The sequence below is a fragment of the Bufo bufo genome, chromosome 2 (genome assembly GCF_905171765.1).
Source record: "Bufo bufo chromosome 2, aBufBuf1.1, whole genome shotgun sequence".
Classification (NCBI taxonomy): Eukaryota; Metazoa; Chordata; class Amphibia; order Anura; family Bufonidae; genus Bufo; species Bufo bufo.
The window spans coordinates 202,560,042-202,573,664 of NC_053390.1; the positions used below are offsets into that span (position 1 = coordinate 202,560,042).

The 13,623-nt window shown below is 40.6% G+C and overlaps 1 protein-coding gene across 2 annotated transcripts in view; it reads right to left on the reverse strand.

The window, feature by feature from the left end:
- FBXW8 (F-box and WD repeat domain containing 8) overlaps window positions 1-13,623 on the reverse strand; it is a 143,419-nt gene that overhangs the window by 85,429 nt on the left and 44,367 nt on the right. For both annotated transcript variants that reach the window (XR_005776142.1, XM_040416037.1), the window contains exon 4: window positions 11,399-11,487. Coding sequence is in view for 1 of the 2 variants with exons in the window: in XM_040416037.1 (XP_040271971.1) it covers window positions 11,399-11,487 (89 nt within the window). In the remaining variant the exon portion in view is untranslated. The remainder of the gene's footprint in view (window positions 1-11,398; window positions 11,488-13,623) is intronic.

Sequence of the window (13,623 nt, forward strand, 5' to 3'; positions counted from 1 at the left end):
TCAAGGCAACAAGAGTTTTTGCAGTTTCCACAGAAAGAAAAGGGCGGATTCTGGCGATATTCTTGAGGTGCAGACGACAAGAGCGTGTAAGTGATTGAATATGGGGAACAAAGGAAAGAGCAGAGTCAAATGTGGCCCCAAGACAGCGGGCATGTTGCACAGGAGTTATGATAGTGCTGCAGACCGAAATTGAAATATCAAGTTTAGGTGGGTTAGTAGATGGGGGAAAGACAAGAAGTTCAGTTTTGGAGAGGTTCAGTTTTAGATACAGAGAGGACATGATATTAGAGATGGCTGCCAGACAATTACTGGTGTTTTGGAGTAAATCAGGGGTGATGTCAGGGGACGAAGTGTGTAGTTGGGTGTCGTCAGCATAGAGGTGGTATCGAAAGCCAAATCTAATGATAGTCTGTCCTATGGGGGTTGTATAGAGGGAGAAAAGTAGAGGACCTAGTACTGAGCCCTGAGGAACGCCAATAATAAACAGAGTGAACAGCAGTTAGCGCTATACAAATAGATTTTATTGAATAACTCAGTGACTATACAACATTTTTAATTGCATGCAAGTAGAAAAGTATTCAGATCAAAGTGCTGCTTTGAAAAATCTAGAATACTTTTGTGGGCCAACCCCTTTAAAGAAAGAAGACTAAAGACTAAAGCATCCTGATTGAATACAAAGTCTCTGTTTTAGGTCTTTGACATTTGAAAGTCTTAACAACTGGAAAGTTTAGTCTTTAGCTTTTGTGGGAAAGAGTTCACAGTTGGTGTTTCTGTTGAGGTTTAGGTCTGTGTTTTTTTGCCAAAGATATGAATTACGCAAACCAAAAAAACACACTTGTCATTCTCTCCCTAATACATGATCGCAGATGATCCCAATGCTGGGACCCCCAGAATCAATAGAAAGGGGCTCCAATCACCGGCAAGTACAGCACTCAACGTTTCCACTGGCACCACAGATACTGAAGGGAGTGGTAGGGCGCATACATGACCACTGCTTCATTCAAACACCTGCAGATAGAGGGCTCAAAACCCTCTTTGACCACTTAAAGTGGCTTTTTAGTGTCTAGATATTAACCCCTTGCTGAAAATGGATGTAGCTGTACGTCCAGATTTCATGTAACTTGCTGTAATCAGACATACAGCTACGCCCGAACTGTTAACCGGGGCTGTGACACCATAAAGTGCCACAGCCTCAGAGTCTTCGCTCTTACTGAGAGCAGAGACGCAGGAGAAGTTGGCGATCGCTCCGATTGGTTAGTCTGTGCAGACTGTGGTAGTGTAACAACACCGGTCTCATGCTCTGATCTCCACTCTGGAGATCAGAGCCTGAGATCAGGCATGGCCACCTTTGTGCACCTAGTGCCCCCTACTGCCCTCCATGTGGTCTGCCCACTGTGCGGCTGTGATGGCAGCGCCTCAGGAACGGAGCCGCTGCCATCAGCATCAAATGTTAGCTGTAACATACAGCCAACTCTCTGCTGCAAAGACCAATATTGGTGCTGGCACTGATCCCGGGCACATTACCCCTTAGTTGTCGCGGTCAGTAGCCACCCGCAGCATCCATGGGATCAACAAAGAAAAGGGTCTCCCTCTCTCCCCCATTTGGCGGCAGCACTACGATGGCAGAGGGCCGATGATTGCCATGGCAACCGGACTCCTAACAAAGGCATCCAGGCTTGCCATGTATCTAAGCCTGACAGACTCTGAGGGTTTTGATCAGGCTTAGGCTCCATTCACACGTCCGTACTGTGTTTTGCGGATCCACGGATCTGTGGATCCGCAAAACACAGACACCGGCAATGTGCGTTCCGCAATTGCGGACAAGAATAGGACATGTTCTATTTTTTCCGGGAACGGAAATGCGAACCCAGAAATGAATAGGTCCGCAATTCTGTTCTGCAAATTGCGGAACGAAATTGCGGACGTGTGAATGGACCCTTAGTGTCAGTGTAAAACTGACAGTACTACACTCTGCCAGAGAAAAGTATTGCAGAGTATAGTACAGTCATCAACCCCACTGCATCTTCAAAATGAAAGTGGGACTTGATAAAAAAAAAGTGTGAAAATAAAAGAAGTTTAAAAAAAAATTCATAAAAATTTAAACAAAAAAATTGCCTTTTCCCATATCCGCTCATTTATAGTTGATTAAAAATGAAAAAATAAACTACACATAATTGGTATTGCTGCGTCCGTAACAACCTGAGATAAAAAGATCATGTTACTAATCCCACGTGGTGAACGCTGTAAAAAAAAATATTCAAAAACTATGAGGAACTTGCTGTTTTTGTCACCTCACCTGCCAATAAAATAGAATAAAAAGTGATCAAAAAGTCATATGTATCCCAAAATGATACCAATAAAAACTACAGCCCTTCCCACAAAAAAAAAAAATGAAAAAAAAAAATCCTACAGTTACATTGGTTAAATTTTTTTTATGGATGTTAGTATATGGTGATGCAAGATATAAGAAGTAGTAAAACATTAAAAAACTATATGTTTTGTATTGTCATAACCATATCGACCCACAGAACAAACTTATCATATCATAAATACCGCATGGAGAACCCCATAAAAATAAACACTGACAGAATTGCAATTTTTTTGCACACCTCACCAAAAAATGGTATAAAAAGTGATCAAAAAAGTAATATGTACCCCAAAATGGTACCAATAAAAACCGAAGATGAATCCGGAATAATCCTCGGGCACTCGTTTAAAACTGCATTGTTTTTATTGTTAGCGCTTTAAACCCATCTAAGAGTTACAAAAATAGACATAAAAATACTACGCGTTTCGGATGTAGCAAAACATCCTTCCTCATGGCATTTTTAAATTCACTTCTATTTTACTTTAATTCCTGTGGAACACCTAAAGGGTTACTAACGTTTCAAAAAACTGTTTTTAATAATTTGAGGGGTGTAGTTTCTAAAATGGGGTCATTTGGGTGGTTTCTATTATGTCAGTCCCTTAAAGGAGTTCTTCTCAGGATAGGTCATCAATATCAGATCCCATCTCTCTTCCTGCTGCTGCTGCTATGTCTATGGCAAAGCAGCAGCGAGAAGGGAGACAGCACATGCACACTGCGTGCGCCGTCTTCTCATACAGCTGATCGGCGGGCGTGCCTGGTGTCAGACCCCCGATGACCTGATATAGATAACCTATCCTGAGGATAGGTCATCAATATTAAAAGCCCTGAGAACCCCTTTAAAGTGACTTCATAACTGAATTGGTCCTTAAAAAAGTAGTTAACATTTTTCTTCAAAATTAAAAAAAATTGCTACTAAAATTGTAATGTTTCTAACATCCTAAAAAATAAAATGACATTTACAAAATGGTGCAAACATAAAGTAGACATATGGTTAATGTAAAGTAACTATTTTATGAGGTATCACTCCGTCTTGAGGTATATTTAGGATTTTTTTTTTATAAATAAAGGGTAAGACATATCAACTGAAATGTACCACTAACATGAAGTACAATGTGTCATGAGAAAACAAATTCAGAATGGCTTAGATAAGTAAAAGCGTTCCAAAGTTATTACCACACGAGTGACACATGAGATTTGAAAAATAGGGCTTGGTCATTAAGGTCAAACTGTCTGCAGAGAAGGTGTAGTTACAGGGGAAGCAGCTGTTTTGGGGCCCAAACTCAGAAGGGGCCCTTTTAGGAATTGGACTGAGCTGCTGCCTGGCTTGGTCTGAGAGAGCGATCTTGACTAGCCACAGGAGTGGGGGCTGCAAATAATTTACTGGGGTGGGGGAGCCCCATTCAAAAATTTGCTGTGGGGCCAAGTCATTTCTACTTACTCCACTGCTGCAGAGGCAAAGGGTTAATGTTCTATCCTCCGGATAGGTCTTCAATATCAGAAGCAGAAAGCCTCACCAATATGATACTGATCACCTATAATAAATATATCTAGAAAACCAATCAACCCTGCAGAGCAATAATTTCATTTCTCAGAGAGAAAAAAAACGTAGACAGGAATAAAAACATTTCAGATCTGAGAAATCGTTTAATAATATGACATGGCACACAAGCATGGTAAAAGGTATGGTGGCCCATAAATAAAGGATACAAATGATGCACTGTGACTGCTCTACCTTAGGCTCCATTCACACGTACGCAAAATGTGTCCGCATCCTTTCTGCAATTTTGCGGAACGGGTGCGGACCCATTCATTCTCTATGGGGACGGAATGGATGCGGACGGCATTTGCGGTGCACGGCCCCGATCTTTAGGTCCGCAGCTCCGCAAAAAGATAGAGCATGTCCTATTCTTGTCCGCAGCTTGCGGACAAGAATAGGCATTTCTATGGGGGTGACGGGCTGGTGTGTTGCGGACCCGCAATTTGCGGGTCCGCAACACACCACGGACGTGTGAATGTAGCCTTACAGTAGAGCTTGTGATATCTGTGCAATCTTTTTAGTAACCGCACAGTTAAAAGTAGCAGAAATTAAAAAAGTCTGCAAAATGCTTACTGTGCTGTCTAATAAGAAATAGTGAATTGCGGTAGCGGATCCTTTACATTTCGACAACTGTTGAAGGCACTTACATGCAACAAGGAAGAACCAGGCCATGCCGAGCAGGCCATTACAACCAACAGAGAAGAACCAAGCCATGTAGGCCAATTTGATTTGATTTACAGGCGCCTGAGGTAGCCATGTGCCAAGGTAACTTTTACATAGGGATATAAATTGTAAACAATGACCGACCGCCACTCTTTGTTAAGGTAACCGCCATCTCACATTACTAAACCCCCAAGACATCTAAAAGCTCCTTTGAAAGAGATAGCGGCCAGCAAAGGGGTGGGGTGCGATGAGACAATTGGCTTCTGTAAAGATATCTTACATCTCTCTGCTTATACTACGCTTCAGGGTGAAGTTGTCAGCATTCACTGAACACTTACTGTAACTGGAACCCATTCTTTGTTTAGTAATATGATCTTTTAATGGTGATGTCATGTCTTTGGATAAGAAAAGAAGAGGACAAGCATATGGAAAGAGAGAAGCATTTAGTGCGGGAAACCTGCAGCAAAACAAATAAGTATTTGGATGGGACAGCACTGGTTGATTTTCTTAGCAGGTACCTTAGGAGGCTGCATTTATGTTCTCATATACTACAAAGATATGGAAACAAAAGTATTATATACCGTAATATTATACCCAAGAAATACAACTACAATATTTCAGCACCAAAAAAACTGTATTATGTAACATAATATGTGCACAATCATTAAATAATACACTTTTTTACGTAATACGTCAATGAGAACGCTCAGCTGTCAATTTATTCATACATTTCGTGAGAAACAGCACAAGAAAATGGCATCTAGCATCATTTCCCAGTGAATATTATTTCACTATTTACTAAAAGAAGCACAAGACAAGTTCTTTTCGAGTGCTCTATAGAGCCCTTTCCTTCAATGCTGGTCCCAAATTACAGATTTCATCAATGGGATCTCCTGAAATGTATCTATGGAATTTCAGAAGACCATTTTGATTTAAAGGCTATGGCCACCTTTGGGGGCAATGATTATGAGTCCATTGTTCTCATTTTGGGCTAAAAATCATTTTTTCAATTGGTCTTTATTAAAAATGTTCAGCTGTTTCTGAGATACAACAGTTAACCTCTTGCTGAGCTCCGCCAAACATGTACGGTGGAAGTCGCCACTTTAATGATGACGCCTGCTCATGCGTGCAGAGGGCGCCATAGCCGCCGGGTTTCTGCAATTTCAAACAGCAGACACCCGGATGTAAGCGATCAAATATGACCACGGCATCTGAGCAGTGCAGACGTGCGGCTAAAATGCGGAAACCTGTTATAAGGCAGTATTAGTTTGGAGACTCAAGAAGGTTCCGCTAGCTAATACTGGAATATAGGTGTTATATAGTAAATATAGTAAATTGTGTTTTCTATGATGGCTATATAGCCATTACAGAACACAATGGCCAAGCTAATGGTTGCCAGTTATAGTCACCCAGGGTGACTTTAAAAATACTTTAAAAAAAAGTTTTAAAAAGTTTTTAAAAAAAAAATATTAAAAGTTCAAATCACTCCCCTTTCTCCAAAATAAAAATACATAAACAATAAAAAAAATAATGCATCATGGGCATCACCGTGTGCAAAAACACCCATACTATTAAAATATAACAATATTTATCCTATATGGCGAATGGCGTAAAAAAAAAATCTAAATGGCCAATTCGCCATTTTTTGTCACTTCGCCTCTAAATTTTTTTATAAAAAGTGATCCAAAAGTCATACAGTTCAAAATGGTATGACTGAAAAATACAGATCACCCCACAAAAAAATTAGCCCTCACGCATCTCTGTACACATAACTACAATTATTTTTTTTTTTTATAGGGGTCAGGATATAGTCATAAAAAGAAAAAACTATTTTTTTCAAGGTTTTATTTTTTTTCCCAGTGTTAAAACACAAAAAAAAAAAACTATACAAGAGTGTCATCTTTGTAATCGTACTGACCTGATGAATGAAGGTAACAGGTCAGTTTTACTGCATACGGAACGCCATAAAAACCAAAACCCATAAAACTGTGGCGGAATTGCGTTTGGAATTTTTTTTCCAGCTCCCACTACTTCATATGCAATATTAAATAGTGGCATTAGAAAGTACAACTTGTCCCGCAGAAAAATAAGCCCTCATACATCTATGTGATCGAAAAAGTTATGGCTAGGGATGAGCAAATCGACTTCAGATGAAACATCCGAAGTCGATTCGCATAAAACTTTGTTCTAATACTGTACGGAGCAGGAGCTCCGTACAGTATTAGAATGTATTGGCTCCAATGAGCCGGCTATTGCTTTGCGAAGTCCCGCGAGACTTCGCGCAATAACTTCATAAATTTCTACTGTAAAAAAAAAACATTTCCCGAACTCGGGTTCGGTTCCAAGTGGTACTTTGGAACAAAAGCAGAGTTCGGGAAATGTTTTTTTTACAATAGAAATTAATTTATGAAGTTATTGCGCAAAGCAATAACCGGCTCATCGGAGCCAATACATTCTAATACTGTACAGAGCTTCTGCTTCATACAGTATTAGAATGAAGTTTTATGCAAATCGACTTTGGATGTTTTATCCGAAGTCGATTCGCTCATCCCTAGTTATGGCACTGGTAAGGCGGGGAGTGAAAAATGCTAAAACTAAATCGCAAGGTCCTTTAGGTGTTAACAATCAATCAGTCTGTTTAGAGGCTGCAGTTACTGTTTTCTTTGAATCTATCAGCTGACAGCTCATGTGTATCTTTTATCTCTAAACATTTGAACTGATAAATACTTATTTAATATTCTTAAGAAACGGATAAGAATATGGCTACACAAGCCGTCAGATGATGGGATTCAAAGAAAACACCTTGCAAACAGACTGATTTTTTTATTGTATCTCAAAAACGGCTGAACATTTTTAATAAGAGCTAACTGAAAACAATGATTTTTTAGCCCAAAATGAGTAAAATGCAATCATGAAAAAAATGCCTCTGAAAATGTTCATAGCCTTTAATTTCACTGCTAAAGCAACCCTCCTATAAGGTTCATTCCCATCATTGTGGCAGTGGTAGTCGCCCGATAATCATCTTTTTCTCTATTAATTTCATAATCCTTGAATTATAACCATTAGGCGGTACCAGAAATCATCTCTCCATAATTTCTGGTGAGCCTATGTTTATACACCACAGCCAATCTGAGGAGTCAGATCTGCAGCGAGGAGGAGACCGCCAATGATCAGACAGAAGGTGTGTCTCAGACTCCCTGTAGACAAACTCAGCCCTAATGGAGATAAGCAGATAAATTTCAAAATCTGAGGAAATAAGAGAGGTAATCGTTCCCTATATGTACTAAATTACAGAACGTTTTCGAGCTCCTGACTGTACGTTTGGAGTCTGGCTGGAGCATGTAATAGAGAGGCGTATATAGTCATATTTTATCATTTGTGACTACTGTTCAAATCCAATTGTGTACAACACAAAATCTATAATAAAAAAGTGAAGTAATAACACAGCAAATGTGACACCTAGGGAGCAAAAAAAAGTCATGTCCCAAAGTGAACTCTTACAAAAAGATATCATGTTCTCAGAATATAAGACAGAAAGCCCTGTGGCTTTAAGACGCTCCTGCGGGAAATGTAACTGTAGAAAGGCCAGTGTATACAACATTGATTGGGAGTGAGGTAACCGCAGCCAACTGTGTCTCAAATGAAAAGGGATTGGAGGTCTGACCCAGAAAACAAGCATCGTAACCGCCTGATGAAACTTTAATGATCAACACAAGATTCGCCTTCTCTTAGCAAAGAAATGTGCACAGCTGGACGAGATCAATAAGAAAATCTGCATTTCTGAAGATTCTTAACCTCCTTTCTAAGAAATGAATAATATTGAAGAGAAAATGAAAAAGTCTAGAATTTACGTTACAAGCAAAATACTAATTTTCTACTAATAATACACCTTGTTTGGTGGCTCAGAAAAAGAAGAAATAGCCACTTCACAAACAATTTTACAAGTACAAGGCATTATCAAAAAGTCATTATTTGCTTCAGTGTTATACACGCAAACAAAAAGAGAACTTGGCAAACGTGGTGTACGGTTAGCAGTAACCCAACGGCAGATTACATAGCTGCAAAGATACTCCGGGTTCAAAATGTCTAGACCAAAGGCGCACAACCTGTGGCCTAGGGGCCACATGCAGCCTGTGATGCCATTCTGTGCGGCTCCCAACCATCTGGTAAAAAGACAGGCTTGTCTAGGTCTTGTCTATGCAGCTTTTCTGGGGTGAAGTTTTCCACCTATCTTTCCTGCTCACTATCCGCTTCTCCACCTGGCAACCTGAGTTTGATAAAGGTCATGTTTGGACCGAAACGTCACACCATATTGTGAAGTTGCCTATTCTAATTAAAGAACTACCTTTCTGCATTGAAATTGGAGTGCAATTGTCATATTTACTTAACTAGGTCTTGTCTATGCTCACATGTATTTTTCATGTACTCTCCCATTAGATGAGAGTCCTGGAAATGTAACCAGACATTTATGGTATGTACTGTATGTTTAGTATGCTAGAAATACAGTATTTAAATTAGTTTTATTTTCGGGCATTGATTCAGTCTGACAATGTGGCCACCGACCAGAAAAGGTTGTGCACCCCTGCTCTAGACCCTTCTACCACATTATATGTGGTTCAGTACAAAATAAAAATCGCTAAATCGTCCACTCTCTGAATTAATAAAGAAAGGATGGAATGGGAAAGACAAGGATAGAAGAGTGAGAGAAATAGGAACAAGAGACGCAAGAATGGCCCGTCTCCGAAAAGCAAAAAAAATTACTGAAATCGACTAGTTTCATGGATTCAATCTATCAAAAATTAATCAAAAACATATTGTTACTTAGGGAGTTGCTTGTCAGTCTTTCACTGATCATATTCCGAATGAATTGGGTCTTAAAGGGGTTGTCTAATAGTATATGGCTTAAAGTGGGTTAAAAATAGAAAAAGAAGCCATACTCGCCAATCCGCCTCCCCTGCCATCCCAATGCTGCTCCGTTGCTCGCGACTTCCTGGGTCCAGCTCAATACACCCGAAATGTTAGGACAGGCCAAATCAGATAATCATGGCGATAGGCATTTCTTGGTCTCCAGCGTCTCAAGTCAGGGCCAGCAAGTAAAGAGCAGTGCTAACCAGAGCAGCATTGGAACAGCATTTATGGAGGATAGGTGAGGGTCAATATGGATTAATTTTTAATTTTGAACCATGTGAAAGCCATATAAAAAAGTAATATTGCTAAGAACCCTCTTTCAATTCAAACGAAGCGTGAACGAATTTCAAAATATGAAATTCGCTCATCTCTAGTAGTGAGGGATACGTTTAGGGATACGTCCCCTCCAAGGACAGGTTCCTGGTGGGGTTGCCTCTATCGGGGCGGGTGCTCCGTATTTGATAGGCAGGGACTACCAGCCCACTTCCCGTACTTACCTAGGGTCATGTTTTGAGGGTAATTTAGTTTTTGTCCTGAAGAATACCTGCACACTCAAGGAGTTCCCACTCCACCATACAGTTGTTATCAAGAAGGACAATGATCCAGTAGATACATGGCTTCTCCTATACGTCTGATTTGGTAAGAATGTTTCAATTTGCCATCTAGATGTTTGTATCTTTCTGGTATATTTATACAATTTTTCTTATATATTTTTTTGCTTTATTTTCTCACCTTTTTTGAGCACATTTAACCATTACTTATTTTAGTTTAAGGGTAATAAAAGCTATGTTTCAATGTAATAATTCATCCAATTCTTCTTGTGATGTAAGAATTGTCTAACTAGCAAATTTCTAAATCACTTCATGTAAATAATCTGCCTGCAGCATCAACCTGAAAAAAGCTGTAAAGTCATGGCCACTAGGGGTCTGACTGAGAGGAAGTGGGGGGTGTCAGAGCTAGCGGAGATCCTGAGCATGGTAAAAGAACTGCTTCTACACTGCTTGTGAACATCTCGTGTGTCTGTAAGTGTGATCTCCCACTCCTTATCTGTTCTATGAGCTGAATAGAAACATAGTGGGAGGTAAGGGAAAGGATGTCACAGTGCTGACAGGTTCCACAGCAGGATTGACTCTATTGAAACCAGGCATAATGGCAGGTAGGGTTAACCCTGCCGATTAAAAACATACCCTTCTTAAGATGATCTGTAACGCAGTTATAGCGCAATTGGTGTTTTAGTTCATATGCAATTGATGCCTTAAGTGCACTGACGGGAGGCCCTAGCCACTTGGTGCACCTTAGCGCCTCCGCTCTGCAATGCTGGACACTCTCAAACTTGTTTGCCTGACAGGGCTATGCATCAGCAGCATCATCTCACCTGATGCCTGGCCCTGTCAATGAAGCAAAAGGGGAGCGTCCAATGCTGCAGAGTGCAGATGCCAAGGTGCATCCAGTGGCCCAGGTTTGCCCCTAGGAGCACTTTACATATGTATGACCACAAATCCCCATCAGGACGGTATGCTTTTAAATTGCAGGGTTAGCCCCACAGGCAAAATACCTGGTTTGATAAACTTTAGGGCTCATGCACAGGAATGGATTTTCTTTCCGTTTTCTTTTGCGGATCGTATGCGGAACCATTCTTTTCAATGGGTCCACAAAAAATAATAATACGGAAGTTACTCCATGTGCATTCCGTTTCCATTTGTCCGTTCCGCAAAAGAATAGAACATGTCCGCATTACGGACAAGGATAGGACTGTTCTGTTAGTGGCCAGCTGTTCCGTTCCGCAAAATACGGAATGCACACGCACGTCATTCACATTTTTTGCGGACCGCAAAATACATACGGTCGTGTGCATGAGCCCTTAAGTAATGAATGAATTCTGTATAAGTTTACAAGGTGTTTCTTTTACTTCTTGATCTTACCCAGCGAGGACAACACCATCATAGGCATGGACATCGCAGAGCACCTTCCCGAGTTCATACTGCAGTTGGCTAACAGCTCCAGTTCGGTTCTGAAACAGAGAAAACCATGAACAAAGGTTTCATTTAGAGCGTGTCTATATCATTTAACATTTCCAGAGAGCAAACACGAATGGAGAGATCCTTTGAAGGAGAACATTACAGCTTTTAGGGGGTTCCCTGGACAGCACAAGGATTACACAGACAAGCAAGCTGAACTAGGAGCTCCAAGCAAGAACTAGAATCTAAAAAACCTGTCCTACTGAACATAGCGAGGGACTTGAGATCTGTTTCTTTTACACTTTGATGGCCAGAATACCATAGCATTCTGCGCATTTGCTTCACTAATAACAAAAAAGATTAAACCTGAAAATCTCATCAGTCAATGAACAAAAAATGGAGACCATTTCATAACAGATTATGAGAGACCATATCGGTCTCCGATCCTATAAAAACTGGAGCCATAATGCCAGTATGAACAGAGCCCAAGAATGGTTTAATTAGTCTGTCTGGAATTCTTAGGTCATGTTTGGGATTCGGTCAAGATTGAGGTGCAGATTCCACAGCTATATCCTGACAGAACCCACCATATGACACAGGTATTTTATGCCCCATTCGCATGCAGCTGAAAAATTAATTTAAAAAAACGTGTGGAATGACGAATGTGCTGCGGATTTTAAAATCGGCATGGCAAAGCAGTGGATTACCCCAAATACATTACAATGGAGCTAGTCCATATGTGGATTTGATGGGACATCCTTAACATCAATCAGAGTCCTCCAGCAAAAAAAAATCCACATCAGATTTGCCATCTCATTCCATAACAGTCACCTGATACTACACCAATCAAAGCCCAAAAAAAGGGTCAGTATTTGCTCTCATTACATGTCCAGAACAAAGGTCAAAGGGACACATACACACTTGGTGGTCATGTTCCCTAATACAACCCTACTAGAAGCTGGTTACCAGGTACATTTGTGAACTTTTTGTTGTAATTAAACCACATAATATTCCCCTAAACATACCTATCCCATCAGCCAACACGCTAACCAACAAACTGGTACAGAACCTACAGCATTTCCCCCCATTTGGAGACCCTTACAAGAGTAGCCCAGGATTTTTTTTATTTATTTCTCCATCACCAGCCAGCAGGACCTGTGAAGAGAGCTATACTTACCTGCTCCCCGACGCTCTGTTCGGGTTCTGCTTCTCCCGGGCTGTCTTCACCAGATTTCCAGTCCTTACCAGTAAACTTCCCGCATGGACGGGGGTCACATGCGCTGCTGCAGTCAATGACTGGTCTCACAGAGAACTTAAAAAAATATCCTGGACAACCCCTTTAATAGTTCCATCACTACTCCAATGGATAAGTAAATCCATCAATTATACAGAATAGAAGAAACAGCAGCGGCGGCCCACCATACTTTTCTGAAAATTTGGGAAACATGTCCAAACTTCTGTACATCACAGATCTATCACATCCTCCACTTATTAAAAATAACCTTTTAATCAGCCTTATTTTCACTTATAAAATGTTAAATATACTAACCTCTACAACTACAGTATTTCACCCCCACCTAATGTCAGCCCTCCCCCAGATGTAGATGGATTTGGCTTTTCATTGAGACATAAAAAAAACAAAAAAAAAACAAAACAGGTCTGACAATGTTAAAAAAAAAAAAAAGCAGCATTACTCACCTCCATCAATCTCCCACCCCGGCTTTTTCAGTATTGCTCTAGTCCCCATTTCCTCTCCTGTCCCAGCAAGCTATAAATGCCAAAACACGTCAACTCAGCCGGGTCACTGCTAAGGACAGTGATTGGGTTTTCCCATGAAATTTTTTGGGCCACAAGCAGCACATCACCGCTGATGGCAGTCAGATGTAAACAGCGCGGGGACCAGAAGATGGAGACTGCAGGGGCAGCACGGAGGACGTCAATATGAATATTCTGTTTCAGGGTCATGCCGCAGGCACTTGATTATTTTTAATTCTTTTTTTTTTTTTAACCAGAAAACCTCTTTAAGCTGCCCATACACATTCAATAGCTGTCAGCCGAATGATTGTTCAGCCGACAGCTCTCCCTCCAGACTTCCTCCTGGCTCCCCAATACATGTAACATTTTGCTCTGCTGAATGTGTATTCTATATTCTGGTTATATCAAATTATTAGTTCAATGGGGGGGTCCAA